The sequence below is a fragment of the Mytilus californianus genome, unplaced genomic scaffold (genome assembly GCF_021869535.1).
Source record: "Mytilus californianus isolate M0D057914Y unplaced genomic scaffold, xbMytCali1.0.p SCAF_5, whole genome shotgun sequence".
Classification (NCBI taxonomy): domain Eukaryota; kingdom Metazoa; phylum Mollusca; class Bivalvia; order Mytilida; family Mytilidae; genus Mytilus; species Mytilus californianus.
In genome coordinates this window covers 116991326-117013037 of record NW_026262701.1, presented here as the reverse complement: position 1 = coordinate 117013037, position 21712 = coordinate 116991326, and the positions used below count along the sequence as shown (strand labels likewise).

At 33.2% G+C, this 21712-nt stretch overlaps 1 protein-coding gene across 1 annotated transcript; it reads right to left on the bottom strand.

The window, feature by feature from the left end:
* Positions 1-1380: 1380 nt before the first annotated feature.
* On the bottom strand, positions 1381-20356 carry LOC127700794 (uncharacterized). Its single transcript, XM_052204447.1, has 5 exons — positions 19997-20356; positions 15753-15884; positions 14927-15025; positions 8258-8332; positions 1381-3159 (listed from the first exon to the last, which is right to left on the bottom strand). The coding sequence occupies exons 1-5, from the start codon at positions 20238-20240 to the stop codon at positions 2798-2800; spliced, it is 912 nt and encodes a 303-aa protein (XP_052060407.1). The 5' UTR covers positions 20241-20356; the 3' UTR covers positions 1381-2797.
* Positions 20357-21712: the final 1356 nt, after the last annotated feature.

Here is a 21712-nt window from a genome sequence, read left to right as displayed (position 1 = left end):
AATTTCATACATTGTCATACAGATCCATTTACTTAAACTAAAGTTATTGTCCGGAAACCAAATGTGTCTTCGGACAGCAACAGCGACATGATAGCATTACTCGAAAGCAAATTTTTGACATATTCCCCATTTCGATTCTCAATTTTATATTGCCGTCGTATAAAAACTTGAAAAGTAAGCTAATAAAACAAATTATGCAAGAAATGACATAAAACCGACTCTGAATTAGTACATGAAATTGATGTAGAAACCCACAAAAAGAAGATGATCAGGAATACATTTATACTGCTGAGCAGTGTTCTCCCCTCAAATTTTAAATAGCATCCTAGAAAATAGATGAATCTTTAGATTATCAACTTAACAATCCTATTTATGGTTCCTTATATGCTTAGATGAAAATAAAAAACCTGATCAAAACATTATTCTAAGCAGGCTAACTGTAAATTCAAACTCTTCTTTTAACAATCAGAATGATCCTCTTATATGAGATGCAGGAAACTGGGAATACAATATGAACAACCAGCTAATTTAGAAAGTAAAAATAATTCAACAAACAGAAAGCGTTGTTTGCAATACTAAATAAAAAAAAACGCTACAACTTTTAGATATTGATGAAAAAGATATTCCAAATCCTCCACCTTTTCATGAAAATCAACAAAAAATTAATTTAATAAAGTTATGGATTGTATAACTGTACAGTATTCATAGTTTTGAAATTAAACAAATGTCTTATTGTTTTAAATTTTATAAAATTTGCAAAGAAAGAAAAATGGATATGAAAATGCACAAGATAATGAATGTAAGCATTGTCATTTATATAAATCACCAATAAATTCATTTTCAGCAGAAAACAATAAGGGAGCAACCATTTAGCTTCAAAGGGGGGTATGGTTTTTTGTTTGAGTCAGATTTTTTACACGTGAAGCACTTCAATGCTATCAATCAAAATTACTTAGTCAAAATATAAACACTAGAAGGTATGGGGAAAATCTGGATTCAGAATATTTTTGTTTGTCCTCTGCTTGAACAGAGTATTTTTGTCATCAATTTTTAAAGAAAAATACTAGTCCAAATAATTATAACGTCCAGGAAGGCTATTTTAAATTTTTGCTTTGATGCTTCCTGCGACACACCAAAAAAAAAATACCATACCTCCTTCTGCCTTTTGAAGTTCAATGATCTTTCCCTAAACATTTTCCATCTAAACTTATTATTTTATTTTAGACAAAAACTATATGTAGGACATTCGTCCTGAACATGCATGAAATATTTGCCACTGGGCGTTAAGCAAACCAACAATCAATCAATATGTAGGACATAGTTTTGGTAAGCTGGCATTCAAGGTAGCGCCTTCCTCATATTAACTTAACTTTACTCAAACTTGCTGTCACTCGTCTTGCATCTATAAAGTAAATATTAATCGACCTTCGGCGTCTTTCAAATTTCCAACCTAAGTGCGGAAATGTTACAATTACTCTAAAAGAAACACGAATCCGGATACGGTCTGATATTCCGGGAAGTTCTCGTTTTTACATGTTTCGGTTCCAATTAAAATTAATGTTTACATTGTTTATAATAATGTTCAGACGAGAAGCAAAATAATTTTCTTTGAATACAAAATATTTATTGGCACAAAGTCATTAATTATAACAATGAATGGTTCAATCTAAAAGTCAGTCCTGTACAGTAGTATTGCATATAATAATATTTAAACAGACATATATTTATAATGAAAAGTTTATATGATATTTAGAAAAATGTGAGTGGAAATGATTAGACCATATTACAATAATCACATGGGATGTTTTAAATCTGAATTAGGATAAGAAAAAATTGACATGAAAAAATATCACGGCCTTTTCACTGGTTTCAACAACCAGTGAAAAGGCCGTGATATTTTTTATTAAGCACGAAAGAACAAGTTATCACGGCCTTTTCACGGGATATTGAAATTTCACGGCCTTTTTCTAACATCAAATATTTTTCACGGCCTTTAGAAATATTTTTTTTACAAAAGTCACGGAGTATTTTCACGGGGTTTTCACGGCCCTGTGATATTTCACAGACATTTCACGGCCTTTTCATGGGCTGTTGTTACAGTAGTGAATGTTTTTTGTTTTTTGTTTAATTGTTTTTAATATTATTGTGTTTTATGCTAAGATATATTGATATATGTTATATATGTAATATAAATGTCTCTTATAACTCCTTTTAGAGTGGCTCTTTTATAAATTGATCTGTTAATATCATATTGTGTTTTATATCAAATGTTTTAAAGAGGTGAGACTCTAGTAAAGTATTTGTTGTTGTTGTTGTTGCAATACAAAAGAAAATGTTTTTCATTCTCAGTTGTAATGCAGGACTGACACAACCGGTTTTCCCTAGGGATTTTTAGGTGTCTCCCTTTTTCTATTAATAAATTATGATCACTTAATCTTAATTTAGTGATATTACGTCTATTTTCAAATATATCAGAATAAGATATGTTTCTTTTTTATTACTTTGTTTTAATGTTTTATATAATAGAAGTTTACTGCTAATATCTATTTTCTCAAATTTATGTTTATATGATTTTTCATAATGATTAAGGAGTTTAACTTTTAATTCAGTTTTATGTGTTTTTATTTGGTTTAGATTCTTGACAACGATGTGTGAACAAAATAAACAGACATAATAGGTAAAAATATCAATAGCAGCTTATGAAATCATTTGAAGAAATTCTTCATAAAGTCAACGTCAAATTTGTGCAGCATTACTGGTTATCAACAATTGACGTTCTGTCTAGAATATTCCTATATTATGAATTAACAACTGTATCTGACACTTTGTCCTCATTAGTGGAAGCCTGTGTGTATGTAGTTACTGTTTGGTTATTGATTAATACATCTGGACTGTAACTTCCTTTCGCGTTTGAACAATCACAAACTCGGCACGAACCACAGACAAATTTCCTACACTCCATACAAACGAGTGTGGCAATCTTTTCCTCACAAATGGAACATTTATTAAGTTTTTCAATTTGTTTAGCCTTTTTAGTGTCTTTACATATGCTGTCATGTGTCCCTGTATGCTTTTTACAAAGGACAATTTTATGTTCATAACATATGGCAAAATTTGTTCTATCTCCACATTCATTGCAAATACCGGTTTCTTCAAATCCTGGAAAATAATAATAGAAATGAATCAGTATCAAAAGGGCTTTTCTTTAGTTTATCATAGGGTCCAAAACATTCAATACTTCACCTGGACTAAAAGGCCATGTACACTTTTGCAATAATATTTGTCGTCCGCCCCTCGTCGTCCGACTGTCCGTCCTTCCGTCGTCGTAAACATTTTAACGAATCTTCTCCTTTGTAACTACTGCGCCAAATGTTTCCAAGCTTTACCAATATGATTCTTATGGTATTAATTTCAGAATTTGTCCAGGGATTTGATTTATCAACAGAGATCGCAACTATCGCTTTAAATAGAATATAGAGATAGAGCGCTGATTTTGGCTTAAAAAAATTAAAGCAGTTATATCTTTACCTACATCTAAAAGTTGACAATGAGGGTCGGTTGAAAACAAAACGTTACGACAAAAGAGATGACTTCAGCTTCCCAATAGTAAACATTCCCTTTGTATGTAGTAACAGTTCAGCAGCGCCTCCATACGGATCAAACTGAGAGTGGAAATGGGGAATGTGTCAAAGAGACAACAACCCGACCAAAGAGTAGTAAACAGCCGAAGGCCACCGATGGGTCATCAACACAGCGAGAAAATCCCGCACCCTTGAGGCAGGCTTCAGCTGGCCCCTAAACAAAATGTGTACTAGTTCAGTGAAAATGGCCGTCACACTTAACTCCAAAACATATAAATGAACTAAGATTAAAAAACATATAGCCTTTTCATTACCTGTATTCAGAATTCAAACTTTAAAAAATTCCTTAGAAAATATGCCATTATCTAAAACACTAAAATATAAGGAAGATATTTTCAATCAAATTTTTTCTATAAAAACATGCAAGACTAACAAAGGCCAGAGGCTCCTGACAGGACAGGCGCAAAAATGCATCGGGGTTAACCATGTTTTATGAGATCTCAACCCTCCCTCTATACCTCTAAACAAACACACAGCGATACGCACAGTGAAACTCAGGTAAAAAGAAGTCCGAGTCCAGAATAGGTAAAAAATCAAACTAAGCAAAATGACAATAAAACATAAATTAACAAAGGACTAATAGCAGTTACTGACATGCCAGCTCCAGACCACAATTAAGCCGATTAAAGATTATGTCTTCATCATATGAAAATAAAGGACAATCTCTCCCGTTAGGGGTTAAGTATCATACCATCATAAAATATATGAGAAGAACATATCAAGTATCATGCCGAGTATATATCTCACAGTTGATACGATATTCCAGCGCTTGTATTTCCTGTCATGATTTCCTTGATAGAGGGCTGCTGCTCACAAGAAAGCTATTAAACCAAGAGTTCCAAGTGGTGAAGTTGAAATCATCCCTCCGTAAATTTTACGGACGCCATCATGAGTTGGTTGATCGTAGTGAAATATCAGTTTCACAGATGGTATATGTTCCAAATGTCGTATTTACAATCCCGTCCCCGTTTCCTCGAAGTAGACCTACCGAAGTAGACCTATTACCGGGTTTGTACTAACATGAACAACACGACGGGCGAAAAGTGTGGAGCAGGATCTGCTTACTCTTCCCGAGAACCTGAGATCACCCCCAGATTCGGTAGGGTTAATGTTGCTCTGTCTTTGTTTTCTTTGTTGTGTTATGTGTACTGTTGTTTGTCCTATTTTGTCGAGCCTGCGACTTCTGCCGCAGAAAGTTCGATATAGGGACAGTGCTCCGGCGGCCGCGTTAATTAATTTCTTAAAAGCTAAACATTTCAAAAGGTAGAAAACCTGGATGCTTCATACTTATTTTATTGGTGCCTTCTGATTTGAAGTTTCCGTCTGTCATATGTCCATTGTTCTTGATCTCATATTCATAGTTCAGTGACTACTTGAAAAAAGTTAAGCTTTTTTGTAATGTTAATTTCTCTCTTATTATGAGTAATATGACAACTATAGTTGTTATTTGCGTACCTTGCAAGGTCCGCAGGCTTGTCAGACATTTTTCACTTGACCTCGACCTCATTTTATGGATCAGTGAACAAGGTTAAATTTCGTGGTTAAATCCATATCTCAGATACTTTAACCAATAGGTCTGCTATATTTGGTGTATGTAATGATTGTAAGGTGTACATAGTTATAGAAGATGTGGTATGAGTGCCAATGAGACAACTCTCCATCCAAGTCACAATTTATAAAAGTAAACCATTATAGGTCAAAGTACGGTCTTCAACACGGAGCCTTGGCTCACGCCGCACAGCAAGCTATAAAGGGCCCCAAAAATGACAAGTGTAAAACCATTCAAACGGGAAAACGAACGGTCTAATCTATAAAAAAAACGAGATACGAGAAATACTTATGAACCACATCAACAAACGACAACTACTGAACATCAGATTCCTGACTTAGGACAGGTGCAAACATGTCTGTCTGGCCGATGCCATCTGACCTTGGCCTTATTTTCATGTTTCAGTGGTCAAAGATAAGTGTTTGTGTTTTGGTCTGTTTTTCTAATACTGAATGCAATAGGTCAACTATATTTGAGGTATGGAAATATTTTACGATGTACATGTCAGTCTGACAGGTTTTATTTGACCTTGATCTCTTTTTCATGGTTCATTGCCCAATGTTAAGTTTTTGTGTTTTGGTCTATTTTCTTAAATTTTAAGCAATAGGTCAACTGTATTTGGTGTATTGAATGCATGTAGGGTGTATATGTCTGTAAGGCAGGGTTAGTCTGACCTTGCCTTCATTTTCATGGTTCATTGGTCAATATCGAATTTCCATGCTTTTGTCTGTTTCTTTTATACTATGCGCAATAGGTCATCTATATTTTGTGTATAAAATGATTGTATCAAAGGTGTACATGTATTTTCGATTTGGTTTATCTGACATTGACCTCATTTTCTTGAATCATAAATGTTATTGTGATACTTGTAGTAAAACTTTATACTTAGGACTATCATCATAAAATCAATGGTCAGTATAGTAGGCCAGGTATTTCAGCGTGTGCACTCTTGTCTTTTTTAGCCATGTCGCTGTCAATCTATTTTCGACTAACAAATAAAATTGAGAATGGAAATGGGGAATGTGCCAAAGAGACAACAACTTTAACCGACAGAAAACAGCCGAAGGCCACCAATAGGTCTTCAACACAGCGAGAAAAATATTGAATGTCTCTTTGGTATCCTTCGCCCCTCTTTTAGAGCAAATCCAACAGAGTAAAACTGATACATTTTATTTATGTGAACGTCTATAGTTTTCGGAAATTTCAGAAAAAAATCTGGCAACCTATTTTGGAGTTGTTGCCTCTGAATGACAAGTTTTGATAAATTTCAAAGTGTACGTCCTATATATAAAGAGGAATTTAAAGCAGTACAAGCAAATCTGACATTTGGTTATTATCTTCTCACTATAATAGATAGAGATAGTAAGAATTACCATAGTAATAATATCTCGGAATTAAATGAGTAGTGGCGTACGTGTTAATGAGACATCAAACGAACGAAAAAAAATTAAAAAAAGACAAATCTAGGGCTGCATTATGTCTTCAACAAAAGACATTTCTCACGGTCTATCTACATAGAAAGTTATTCTGAATACTGCAATATACAATTTTAATCTATAATATAATTACGTTAATAGCAGGCCATATAAAAAAAGTTGTCGCAACCATTACAGATAAATTGTGAGTTTATCTTGAAACCTATGGTACTTTGCAGTCTGTAATGATCGATATCAAATAAGATTTCCGTGCCGTATTTTCTGTGCTTTATGGAAGATTATGATTTTTGTTTAGAAATATTAGGAATAAACGATTCCAAAATTCCTATAACACACAGTATTATGCAACCCCATTCCTTGAAAAAATATAAACTAGTTTTAAAAATCTTCCAAGTTGGTTATTGATTTCACGTGAAATGAATGCATAGAAAAATGGGTTATGACTGATTGAGACTAGTCGAGTACTAGTTTAGACTTGTAAGTATGATCCAAAGTCGAGTACTGATCAGTACAGTCGAGTATAGATAAGATTTGAGTCAAACAATTTTCAGTAAAATTCAGACTTGTGCTGAATAGTATAGTTAGAATCAGTACAGTCGAGTACTAATTCTTGCCATTTTAGGCTGTTACTTGTTTGTAGTGTTTGCACTGTACCTATATAAAAATAAGAAGATGTTGTATCATTGCCAATGAAACAACTCTTCACAACACATCAAATGACATAGAAGTTTACAACTATATGTCACCGTATGGCCTGCAACAATTAAAATTACCCCTACAGTATAAACGATACCAAATATCAGCGAACACACAGTATCATACAAACCCTTTCCTTGATAAATTAATTTAAACTAAAATATATAGGCCGTTATGGAATATCTGTTTCACAGATGAAAACGGATAAGTTCCATTTGTCGTAATTCCAATCACGTCCTCTTTTACTCGAACGTGACCAACATAATTCAACTAATCACCGAGTGTGCACTTACATGAGTAACACGACGGGTATCAAACGTGGATCAGGATCTGCTTACCCTTCCGGAAAACCTTAGATTACTCGCAATGTTTTGAGTATCTATGATGTGTTTTGTATACTGTTGTTTGTCTTTTGATCGTTTTAAGTGTTTTTCCAATTGCATTGTCAGTTTGTCTTCGACTGATACGTGTGAACGTTCCTTTGGTGTCGTTCACTTCTCTTTTACGAAAGGACAATATTAAGACTCCAATCTGTATATGACTGCAATTTGAGTGAAAGCTCTGAACCATTTTAATTTTACATTTCCTTAAACAATGCCTGATTATGAATTTTCCATAGACATATAAGTCAAAAATTGACCATTTGTGCTTGGTAATTTTTTTTAAATCCTTCAAATTCATATACTCAATTTGTATTTTCATTCATTATTCTCATAGATTGAATAAAAAAGCATAGACATTTTTAACGACAATTACCTCTTTCCCCATACAAAATGTGATTTTGATAGTAAATGCTTGGCTGAATTAATGACTCAAGATTTTGGATATAAAGTACGTGAAATGATAAAAACCAAAACACTGTATTTGGTATTGCATCGTCCTATTTTTAATTCAAGTGTTAATTTTATAGTAATTGTGTAGAATATTAGATTTACCTGGTATAATGTGAAGTTCAACATGTTCCTTTAAATATTTTTTGAATCTGGCATGGCCTTCCTTCTTATACTTTCCTAAAATAATGAAAGTGTCATAATTTAGTGAACCATAACACGTTGCCAATCCTAAGATTTTATAAATATTTATTTTAATACCATCAATATTCTGGCACAATCGTAAGTGGTTTTGAATGTATGTCCACATCGACTATGACAATAAGATTTACAACGCTGAAATCTGTACATTTATTTTAGTTTGCTTCCCGATTGTAATGTCTCTAATGATTTTACGTTTCCACCTTTTAATCAAACCGACAGTAGTTAACCGATGTTCAAATCGAATGAGTCGTAGAAGAATCACAAATTTAGGTAAAAAAAGGAGGCAATCGTATGAACTCGAAAAGGGGCGAGGCAAGGTGAGTCGACAGGATAAGCGTCTCCTGCTATGCATGCATTACCCGCCATGTGAATTATGTAAACATGTCACATTCGGGAATAAGACATATCGATCATTTGACTATATTGGTATCTAAAGATGGAATACCGGGGAGAAAACATTGCGTCTTTAGTGAGTTGATACCGACACATCGTCTTGGTCAACCAATTCGTGCTGGTGACGTATGTAGTTAAAAAAAAATAAGGAGATTTGGTATGATTTACAATGAGACAACTATCCATCAAAGTTAAAATGAAGTGGATGTAAGCAAATATAGGCAACCATACAACATTCAACCTTCAACCCCGTACCGTATAGTCTGCTATTAAAGTCCCTGTCATCAGAAATATAAAACAATTCAACTGAGAAAACTTACGGCCTAATTCATAACAAAACAATGTATGAAAAACAAATAGGACAGAAATCAACCAACGACAAACCCTGAACTACAGGCTCTTGACATTGGGATATACACATAGAGAATGTAGGGTGGTTAAACATGTTTGAAGGCGTCCTTCCCAATTACCTGGTACAGTGGTATAATGGCACAAAACACGCTCCTGACTTGGGTCGATGTCAGTCGTTTTTCCTCATAACTCTTTTGGGATCGTATTTGTGTAAGAAGAACACCCCTATTACCAAGCCTGTATAGTACGAGTGTAACAAACTAAATGAGATATATCGACGTTATTAAACGATGAAACAGAAAGTATGCTACTGCTGAGAAATGGGAAGTTGACAATTGGAAAATTTCATTCATCATGTTTGTCAAACATTCTTGTTTGAAGTCGTCCATTTGTTTCAATCAATATCGAGGAATAGATCAACTTATGAAGCAGACCTTCTACTTTGTTTTAATCTCAAATTTCTGGGATATATTAGATTAAAGCACTCATAAAATAAGGGTTATTGGGTGACAGAACATCAATGATATCCCTGAAAGTGAAATAAAATAGATTTGCAAGATGATTTCTCTTTTTATCTATGAGAAGAGTATGATTATGAATGAGTTCTGTTTCATATCAGTACAAACCAAGTCAGTTAGAGTGGTAAACGATAAGCATCTATTGAAATACCGACATTCTACTGAAGTATTAGTCGCAAAAAACCTCAACATATTTTGACGACCAAAAGGTCCAGAATTTCGATGAAATAATTTTCGGTATATATTTGTTGAGGGAATCAGTGTTGTTCTTCACACTGGTTTCGTCATTCAAACTTTAAATAACAGACATCTTACTGTACAATGATAACATCAGTTTCCAGTATATTAAGCAGATACTATATATTATGCCAAAACCTATTTTTCATTGACTTTGTTTGAAAACAACGAACCCGATTAATTATTGAACCCACTCAGATTGTTGGACATTGAATTCTTCATAGGTGGTATCTGCTGTGTTGTTCATGAAAGGTAAAAATTATGAATTAGGTCATTTTTTATTATGCCACAGGCATTGTCTATGAAACAAGCTCTACCCTTTTGAGGATTTCAATTGTCAAGTACCCTATACGACCATTATAAGTGCTTAACATCAATGTTTAAATCCAGTGTATAAGTATTGCATTTTAGCACTTTTTTATTGGGTTTTATATCTAGGATATGTGGCTCAAAACATGGTGGGAGGGTAACGTCCATCTGGAAATTATGGACTTTTTATGGTTTCATCCATATCCCATAGGTAGGCACAGTCTTGAAGTGAGATGAGTATGAAACAATTTATTGAGAAACAAAGCTAAATAATCTATTAATCGCTGATTTGTATGTTTAGATTATTAATCATGAAGAAATAAATGTCGTTCCCTATTGTTGATTTTCCTATTCTGTACGTTGATTTTTCTTTTTGTCCTGTGCAAGGTGTGTCTATATTTTTTAAACTGTTGCCTATGTCCGTGTTTGTAGTGACATTTTATGTTTCAGTGAACGTTACCTTTGTAGAACAGCTACATCAATAAGTCAGATTCCGTTTTCAGATTATTTTTATATCTGTTATTAAAATCTTTAACGCTTGACAGCAATATCTTTTTCTGTCTATAAAACAATAACATCATCAATATGGAGCACACTGAATAAACCACAAAATATAACAGTCATTCCTTATAATTTAATTCTAAATTCCATTTCTTATGAGTTAAGCAAGCAAAAAAGTTGATGACCTTACGGTCACATGACAAACTTATGTCTATGATATGATAGACAAAAACCTTTCAGCCAATCAGAAGACGTTTTACCTAACAACATTAAATTATTTAAAGATACAACCGCTTTGTTTGAAGGTTTAGCTGTACCATTATTATTTACGTAAACTTTACGGGGAATCTGTTTATAGAGCCCGTAGATTAAGATACGATCCATATTAACGCTTTTATCCTTTCAAAAAACTTATACTTAAAGGTTATTAATTTATTACCCTAGTAAGATCTATGTATATTGTTTTACCGTTACTAAACTTTATTTTGTCTTCATGAATTAAAACATAACTTAATATGTGTTGCTATACAGTTATGAAAATTTGTGGTTTAGATCTTGTCCAAACTATATACTAAAGAAATTATCTCTAGGGTTTGAATGTATACTAATTTAACCAAGGGTTGGCTAAATATTTACCTACCTCAAGAGATAGCCAAGGGAACAATATTGGCATAAAAGGCTAACCCATGGTAAAATTATTATAAATTCAAGCCCCCATGAATCTTTTATAATTCTTATAGAACAAATACGACAATTCTTTTGGATCGAAGCGCTCTAAGGTTAAAATTCTGTAAATATAGACAATGCAATTGCCCATAGGAACTCCCTTTGCGGCTACAACTGTGCCACTTTAACTATTAAGTTTCGTAAAAAAAATATATCCTAGAACGGAAAGTTGATATGCGCTACTATTTTATTCAAAGGTCAAAATGTATGACTGTGCGGCATATTTTCAACATTTAAAAGCCCTATTTAACTTTGGGTCCTCCTCAGAATTGAATGTTAGCCGCTACCTTGTGTTTCTATACTGGTAACATACCCAAGTTATGTCTCCATGAGATGAAACACAGAGATCATATCTTAGAACCATTACTTAAACGAAACAAAATATCTATGAATATTATATATCACCTCAAAATAGGCGTGGCTTGTGAAACAGCTGTGTTAACTAAGAGCAACCTTTCTAAATGAATATAAATATTTTCTAGTCCCGTAATTAATCACACTTTTACTATTAACGTAAATGACAAACACTGAATAAGTTACATGCTAAAAAGATTTACCAAAAATACTTAATCAGGTTCAGACGAAGTTAAAGGAATATCTTACTTCTGATTTAAATGAAAATGGATACTCAATAATTTATTTATGATTATATGTTTATGTTTCCGCGTTAAGATGACTTTCATTTTCACTTTCGTGCAATTTCCCGTAGAATGCTTTTATTCTAACTCATTGTTTAATGTGACGTCATTTACACCAATTGATCTTGGGTAACTCATTCGTAAAAAGCCTACGACGGATTATGATGGGAACAGCCCAAACAAATCATGACGTTGCAAATGAGATGACATACAATATTTTACATTTTACCACGGGTGTGTACTCAAAGCGTTTGAATAACGTCATATAAGAATTATACTTTGGTATTGCACAATGCATGTCTTTGCAGGCCGTTTATTACGTCTGAACAATAAATCCGTCGGATACAACTGATTGATACTTTAGATTAGGAGAACATTATTCATATGTTTTTTGTATATGGCTTTAAACTAGCTTGTAGTTACTTTGGGTACACTTAGGCCGATACCTTGTGTCTTGTGTCTTTATAATATTTGTGTTTTATTCTGCGTGCTTATCTGATGAGTCAAACCATTTACATCTAGTGTTAACAATTTGTTCTTACAATGCTTGTTGTGATGTTAGTTTAAACATATTTATTTATAGTGGATTGGGAAACAAGTTATTACAACTTATATTAATGCCTTTCCACTTTGCTGTTGCGAGTGCTGCCTTGTAGCGGCATTAGCCTACTCTTTTTTGAAATCTACAAGGGTGTCTTTTACGTGCAAGAGATATTGATCTCTTTTTACACGGGTCAGCCAATTATCGTCCCGAAAATTCAGTCCCTGAAATTTTCTCCCCGAAACGGGGATCGAACCAGGAACCTTTGTGTTTGTAGTCCGATGCGCTATCCACTACATCTAGGCTCTCCTGTTGTGATGTGACTCCATTGTCTCAGGTTAGGAGGGATTTGAGCGCTCTTATGCACAGTTAAACTGACACATTACGTGTGTCTGTCCCAAGACAGGAGCCTGTTATTCAGTGATTTTCAATGGTTGTTTTCTTTCGTTTTTTTTTTTTTTTTTTTTTTTTTTTGTATATTGTTTTGATATAAATCAGGCCGTTAGTTTGCTAATATTTAATAATTTTGGGACCTTATATATCTGATTATAAGGTATATTTTTTTGAAGGCTGTTGAATTACTTATAGTTAAATCCACGTCACTTGGTCTCCGGTTGGTAACAGTATCGTTGTTTTTCCTATCATACCGCATGTCCTTAAATTTACATGTACTATTGCAGTTGCTTAATTTAGACTATTTTTTGCAAAAGTCAAACGTATCACACGTGACGTCACAAGCTATATAACGTCGTTATCATTCTCCTATAAGTGATAGAAAATTTTAAAGACTGCATGCTTCCTTAAAACAGAATACTAGTAAGATAAGTTTTAGTCAAAATTATCGTATTTTTCACAACGTTTATGTTAACAATATAATGTTGGGAATTATTTATCCTTATGGGTTCCAACCTATATGGAGAAATACCTAACTAGCCCTAAAACCCAACCCTTATCCATACCATTTTCAAATAGTAGCTCGAACCCTACTACATTTCCTAATCTAAAACACACAATGCTCTGATTCTCACCATCAAATAAACTATAAACCTGTTTACAGTGATCTCAAAATTATAGAAAAAGGTGCCAGTAAGGTTTCATAGCATGTAGTCTAGTAATCTAGAATATAAAATCATCCACATATAAAAAAGAAGATGTGTTATGATTGCCAATGAGACAACTCTTCACAAGAAACCAAATGACACAACTATAGGTCACCGTACGGCCTTCAACAACGAGCAAAGCCCATACCGCATAGTCAGCTATAAAAGTCCAATTTCTATATTTTAATATTTTTCGCTCAGGCTTATTTTGGGTTTTTTTCGGAATTGATTTTAGAGATACTTCTTTGACTAATTAATGCGACAAAATAAAAAAGAGTATCATTTGAGACACCATAACTATATTGACTGCCCTGACAAAGAATTATAGTCGGTGTTCCAATTAGAATTAACGAATATGTGTATTTCTGATTTTAATTACCAGAACTATAGCTGTAGTGACAGTATCTGTCCGGTAGATATTCATGTGTTATTTATATATAAATGTGTTTGCTTCCTTCTGAATTGACAGATCGATCTAAACACTATAATACTTTGTCAAAAATACCAGGCTTATAATTTTGTAGGCCAGACGCACATCATGTACAAAAGACCAATCAGTGACTCTCAAATCAAAAGTTTAAAGGCCAAATAAAGGCCAAAGTTGAAGCGCTGTGATGAACCAGAATATAGATCGAAGAAGGGAAAATATGATAGTCGTTATTATTTCTTCCCATTGTGTATTTATTTACTTCTGATTCTTGATTACCCCTTGGTATTTTCTCCCTCTCCCTCTCTCTGTACCTATACTAAAAATTTGTAAATTTACACCACAATATTGTTAAGTATATTTTCTTTACTCCTAGACAACGTAATTGTATGGTATAGACTTGAACGGGGGCATCACAACTCCAAATACAAAAAAAAATGTTTTGCTACTTTTTTGATGAACTCTGATAGAACGAATGCGTCTTTGGACTTTTACATAATCACTTTTTTCTGACTTGGTACAGTTTGAAATAGATTTTTTGACAATCTGGCAAGATAGTAACTCATTTACATGGCCTTTACTGATCTAGATTTTGTCTACATTTAGTATTTACACGGAAATCAGTTTATTTTTATTGCAATTACTAATAGTCATAATCAAGTGATATTATTTTCTAAAATTGTAAATTTGATTTACTGAAACTTAAAGTTATCAAGTCTGTTTATCATTGTCATTGTGAAAATAGGTCAGATTATGGTAATGTGTTTAAAATGTAAAGCTCCTTGTTTATTACATTTGTTAAATATTAGAATGCCTTCTTGTAACTTACCACATTTTCTCACTAAGTAGTAAATTGCTAGTGATATCGTCAATACCACAACGATTATGGATACTGCTAAGATTGCTACATACTGCAGGAAAGGTACCGCTGAAAAATTAAGGTTTTATTTATCGAATATATGAAAAAACATAAAAGGGATGAAATCTGTAATTTTTTTTCTGTGGGTACCACTATTTTAGCAAACTGTTAACCCTTCCCTTCCCTTCATGGCAAAAAACACAAACGACCAAAAGACAAACAACAGTTTTCAAAAAACAGCATAGAAAACTAAAGACTGAGACTCATGAACTCCACCAAAAACGGGGTTAATCTCAGGTGCTACGGAAGGGTCAGCAGATCATGCACCAAATATGGCTCCCATGGTGGTCCTCGTATAAATACAAACTCGGTTGTAAATTTAATTGGATGATTCGAGGAATAGGGGACGGGACTTTGGTTATTACATCATGTACATATACCTCGTTATCTGTAAAATGACTATTAAATAGCAGGAAACCAACTCGTTTTGCGTCCGTACATTTTCGATGGGATAACTTCAAATCGATCAGTTGGAACCCTTTGTTTAACAGCTCCCTTGTGAGCGACAACCCTCTATCATTTAACGAGATTTTAACACGACTCAAATGTGGGATATCAATGTCACGAAATCATCAATAAATCTGAAAGTGTAAATATGATAACATTTAAATTCAGTGGACAGTTTTGACTTCTCAAACTGCTCTTTTTTCGGGAAGGTTTTGTATGAATTCTGCTTTCTTGGTAAATTTACACATATTTAACTGCAATTGTAAATTAAAAAATAAATGTCACTTACCTGATTCCGTATGATTATCTTCTTTCAGTATCAGTTCTACGTCTCCACTGGGCAATATTTTCAATCCACCTTCTTTAAGGGTACCTTTACGGATATCAGCATATTGTGTAATATTTGGTGATGGAACAAAGTCTAGAAAAAAGAAAAAAACAGAATTTCACATACAATTCAAAGTAATAAACATTTCAGAGTCCATATCAATTCCTTTATCCATATGTGTAAATAAGACGAGTTTTATTTTATTTGTGAATGTACTAACAATAACAAGCTTGCTCTCACTTTTATTTAAACTGTATGTTGTATGTTGGTGTTCCTAACCATTTTGTTCATTAATAAAACCAATATTAAATCAATTGACAAAGTCAGGTTTATTTGAAGGAAAACTTAAAAAGAAACAATCAACGTTAAATTGTTGAAGAGTTTTTTGCTTCAAAATTCACACGGTTTTGTGTGTACCTGGTTATGTTATTCATGGAACACGTGTTTTGCCATATAGTCATATCATACTATATCCTACTATTATTGACACTTTATATTCTAAAATCATATAAAGATTGGCAGTTATTCTAATTTTTTCGAAACCTTTATATGAAGAATCATAACATCATGGGATGCAATTGTCGAACTCAATACTTCAGAACAATGATTGATAATTCCCTAGACCGTTTGTTTTTCATTGTGTGAAACGACAAAGCGTTTTACCAACTTCTTGGAAACGTACCATTTGTTTACTTAATATATCTTTCATTAACTAAAAGAACTAGCTACACGATTCTCGCTATAGTTTGGTCAATAGATATAATAAATTATTTTATGGGCATCCGATACAGTTTCAAGGGAGTCAACTCTTGGAGCAACGTTAAGCTATCGAATTCCCCAAAAACGTCACTTTCCAAGTTTTTGGAAGTGAAAAGTACAGGTTCCAGCCCCGCTTATGGAGGAAGTTAAGAATCAAATCTACTCTTACATTGTTAGGTTACTGGTTCTTCTTAATCATAAGAAATCCGATGGACAAGGTATAATTTGCAGTTGTCACTACACATAGGCAGACATACATATATATAAATTTACAGTGATTGTATGCTTCTAAAAATAGAACAACATCCTGTAATTATACTAAAGAGATGAGTAGATGATCATTTCTATACACTTAAAATACTTTGTGTATTGCGTCTAGATGTCCTTGTTTAATGAGAAGGTAACACCTCCCGAAACCAAAGCTGATTTTTATCAGCTATAGTTAGAGGAGGGGATAAGGCGTCTGCGCAATGCTAGGCGGTGTTGCCGTAGAAGTATGAAGTGAAAAGTACAGGTTCCAGCCCCGCTTGGGGAGGATGTAAAAAATCAAATCTACTCTAACATTGTTAGGTTGATTTTCTAGGCACTTTATATATATATATATATATCTCTAATTCGTCTAAACAACAGCCCAACAATGTTAGATCTGTAAATTTGCTTCCGCAAATTTTTTGTGTTCTTCCCTGGCCGGGATTCGAACTCATGCTTCTGAGATATCGTGGCACCAAATCGCCTTGCATTATGCCCGACGCACTAGACCACTCGACCACCTAGGCTCTATAATAATAAAGCTTTCGGTGGCCGGGTTATACCTTTCCTGGTCAGTTTTTATCTAGAGCGTCGTAACACAGTACATGATATATAAGGCATGAGGATGGAATTGTTTCAGATCACCTGAATTATCTATTGTAAAGGATCCTACAAATTAATGTAAGATACAGTCACAGAAATAATTATATTATAAGTACGTCTGAACCAGTGACGACTCTACAACAGATTTTATCCATCGGATCACCAGCAGTGATGGTGATACAAGGCTGAAAATACATTCTGTATATATAATTCATCTATAAACAACAGCCCAACAATGTTAGATCTGTAAATTTGCGAAAACAAATTTTTTTTGTTCTTCCCTAGCCGTGATTCGAACTCATGCTACTGATATCGTGGCACCAAATCGCCTTGCATTATGCCCGACGCGCTAGACCACTCGACCACCTAGGCTCTATAATAATAAAGCTTTCGGTGGCCGGGTGTTACCTTTCCTGGTCAGTTTTTATCTAGAGCGTCGTAACACAGTACATGATATATAAGGCATGAGGATGGAATTGTTTCAGATCACCTGAATTATCTATTGTAAAGGATCCTACAAATTTATGTAAGATACAGTCACAGAAATAATTATATTATAAGTACGTCTGAACCAGTGACGACTCTACAACAGATTTTATTCATCGGATCACCAGCAGTGATGGTGATACAAGGCTGGAAATACATTCTGTATATATAATTCATCTATAAACAACAGCCCAACAATGTTAGATCTGTAAATTTGCGAAAACAGTTTTTTTTTTGTTCTTCCCTAGCCGGGATTCGAACTCATGCTACTGATATCGTGGCACCAAATCGCCTTTCACTATGCCCGACGCGCTAGTTAATTATTAACAAAATTACGCTATAAGGAATATATTCTGATTTTGACAGAAACTTTTACAAAAAAAACTGATGAAATATTGGTAATTGCGAGAAGAAAATATGTCAATATAAAAGTACATTGCTAAGACAGGTATGGCCAGTTTTTCCATAAATGTATTACACACTGTTATTCTTTTAAATTTAAATATTTAAATCTGTACAAAAATCATCACAGCTATACTTTAAGGTTTTCACAACATTATGTTGTAGTTCTGATCATTTACTAACCAGTTTATAAATAGTATAAGTGACTTGTTTAAAATTGTAATTTCGGTATATTTTTGCAATTTGATAGGTAACATGTCTGCATGATGTAAATTCATTCATTTGTGATTGATTGATTTTTTAAAAATTATTGCTAAGTTTTCTTTAACTGTAATCATTTACCCAAATAACAGTTTGATTATAAGAATAAATGTGAAATTCTTAAAACAAAACTAAAACGTGAATTGTTTTGGGTGTATGTCAATGAAACAAGTAGTCCACCAACCGAAACAAAATATCAAGAGGTCAACATACGGTCTTAAACAATACACGAGTGTGTACACAGTACCGGCATGTCTAGCTCTGCATTGCTGCGAGACTTTAAATTAAACAGTAAAGAAGTTTAAAAAAAAACACAATAAAACTAACCTGATATGTTTTTAGATTGGATCATGAACCAAATAAAATGAGAGAGGTATTTATCATACTCATGTTTTTATTATCAAAAGCAATTTTATAATATGTTAAGGTACCTTTTCTAAGCTATATATATATATATATATACAAGAAAAAAGTCGCCGATAACATTGCAGGGATAATTGACTAACTCGCCGAGGCCTACACAATATTTTAAAATTATAAATTGTCAATATAACGAGAAACTGTTTCAGATGCCCCTAGACAAATCTTTTTCACAATCTTAGATCATTATTTCTTACGACTAAAACATGTATATGATAGATAGAAGAGTACCGTATATGCTTTGTAGTAGATTGAACATTTATAATATTACCCAAATATATTTATATTTGTTGGAAAATCCTAATAAGTGTAAATATAAGTTATTGTGTCAAGGAGATACATGTACATAATATGACCATTAATTTCGGTGTAAAAAGAGGTTAAAAAGTGTTAGCCGTAGTAATCAGTCTTTGATTGCAGAAAATGCAGAATATCTTGTCCTTTGCAATCATTTTGAAATAAGTTCATCAGTGTAAAATTACAAAGATGTCATGCTTATAAAATGTATGTCTAACGCCAAATGCAACTCATCTACACAAGATTCAATATTGGCACTCAGATAAAAACAGACAAAAGGCCATATCAGTTGGTATTTCGACCAAAATTGATAGACGTGAAAATCCAAATTTTAAAATATTGTGCATAATCAGGCTAATGTTATATAAACATTGAAAATAAAATCTTGTAGTTTGAACTATTTTAGCGCATTATCAATATCAGTTTTACCAAAAATGCAGTATCAATGATAGTTCATTTTAGTACAAGCTTGTTTACTACAATACAGAGGGCATCGTACTTTTAGACAACAATATATTCATTCGTGTTATCCCATGTCATTAGCAAAGTTCAACCCGACTCATTTCAAAATGGACGCATCTGAGTTAACTTTAATATCGTATCATTTTCAATCTCTTTTTTCTGTCTCATATTTGGACTTATGAGAGTTTTCCCGAACTTTGATGTGCAACCGTTACATTTATAAAATGTGCGAGACTGCTTTGGAAATAAACAAAACAAATAGTTACCACTACCGTTGAATATTACTCCTGTAAAGGCATCGAGTATATGTCCATTTGAAAGCTTAAACTTCATTAAACATATCACTTCTGCATTCTTTTCCTGAAAATTGACATCAGCTGAACGATTGGTGGTCCATATGAATGTGTTTTCTGCAAGGCCACATTTACATCGCATTTTTGTACATTTTCCATACCTGTCGTAACATTTTTTATCGTGAACTCTTAAAGTGTTCAAAGTCATTGAATCCATGAGAAACTCAGCATGGTATTTCAGTGGTGAATCGTTTGCAGAGCACCGAAATCTGAATAGGGTGTTATTGTTCTGCACTAAAATCTGTCCACTTAATTGAAGCTTAGGTTTAATCGATTCATCTGTAAGAAATTTTAACACATTTAATAAACAGCAAATAGTTATGTTTTACATTAATTTTGTTTAGGCTTGCTAGATGCATTGCTTTTGATTGTCCCATTGGTATCTGCTCCCTAATTGTAGCGGTGTTGGGACCAATTCATATGTATATTGGTGATTACTTAGACAGGAAAAAAATCAAACAAAACTAATATCTGGGTTTTTTTTTTAGTTGCTAACAGGCATAGTTTATTTGCCATTGCATTGGTCATTTAGCACGCTGTTGGATCTTTTTATTGTTTTAATACATATGTGGTGTGTATGGGTTTTACTTTTTATGTGCCTAAGTTATTTGATTAGTAGGTTATAATTTATTGTTATCGTCTTTAAATGTTAAATACAGTAAAGTGGTAAGATTTAAAAAAATAATTGTCTGGATGGTGACGTCCAGTACCAAGTTTTAAGTTTAATGTATCTCTTTCCTTTTAACGTCTCTGTCTGTTATTATTATTTTAGTTTTACAGGTATATATTACTTTTTCTATGCAGTATATAAACAAAAGAGATTTTGGTTGATCTTTACTGGTATTAAGTTTTATCAAATTTTCCTTACAAGGGTTGTCTCATATTCAGAGCGGTAGTTTTAAATCAAATGATTGAAAAGTAAGACAAAACAATTTGAAACCAGAGTCTATTATCAATTATTGGTAATTATTGTTTTTATTATCGAAATTCGTTAAATATTCTCTGTAAAATATTATTTTATACATTTCTATACATATCAGCTGTTTGTACTTTTTTTAAATGATAGATATTACTAAAAAAGTTAATTCTGCTCGATTATTTTTTTAAATCTTTTGCATTGATATTTTAAAAAATATTTAAAGAGCTATTCCAGACAACCTCATTATAAATACCAGGATTAAATTTTTTTACGCCAGACATAAGGAAATGCCTGTACCAAGGCAGAGAAGATGACAGTTGTTTTCCATTCGTTTGATGTGTTTCAGTTTTTGATTTTGCAATTTGGTACGAGACTTTCCGATTTGAATTTTTTTTAGATTTCGGGATTTTTGTTATATTACTTTCGTCTACAAAAGACTCACCAGTGACGCTCGAATCAAAAAGTTAAAAAGGCCAAATAAAGTACGAAGTTGAGGACGTTGAGGACACAAAATTCCTAGAATTTTGCCAGATACAGCTTAGGAAATCTATTCCTGTGGTAAAAAATACTTAGTATTTCAAAGTTTTGTATACAGTTAATTTATAACAATGATCATATAGTGATAATTCATTTCAACACAAAAGTGCTGACTACTGGGTTGGTGATACCCTCGGGGAGAAAAAACCCACCAGCAGTCGCATTGACCCAGT

Bases quoted from the DNA above. Each gene is read 5' to 3' on its own strand.
- LOC127700794 (XM_052204447.1), bottom strand. From the start codon at position 20,240: ATGGATTCAATGACTTTGAACACTTTAAGAGTTCACGATAAAAAATGT. The intron at 15,885-19,996 runs GTAACTATTTGT...TCTTTTTTCTAG, and splicing joins AGTAATATTCAACGGTAGTG to ACTTTGTTCCATCACCAAAT. The intron at 8,333-14,926 runs GTAAGTTACAAG...TCATTATTTTAG, and splicing joins CTACTTAGTGAGAAAATGTG to GAAAGTATAAGAAGGAAGGC.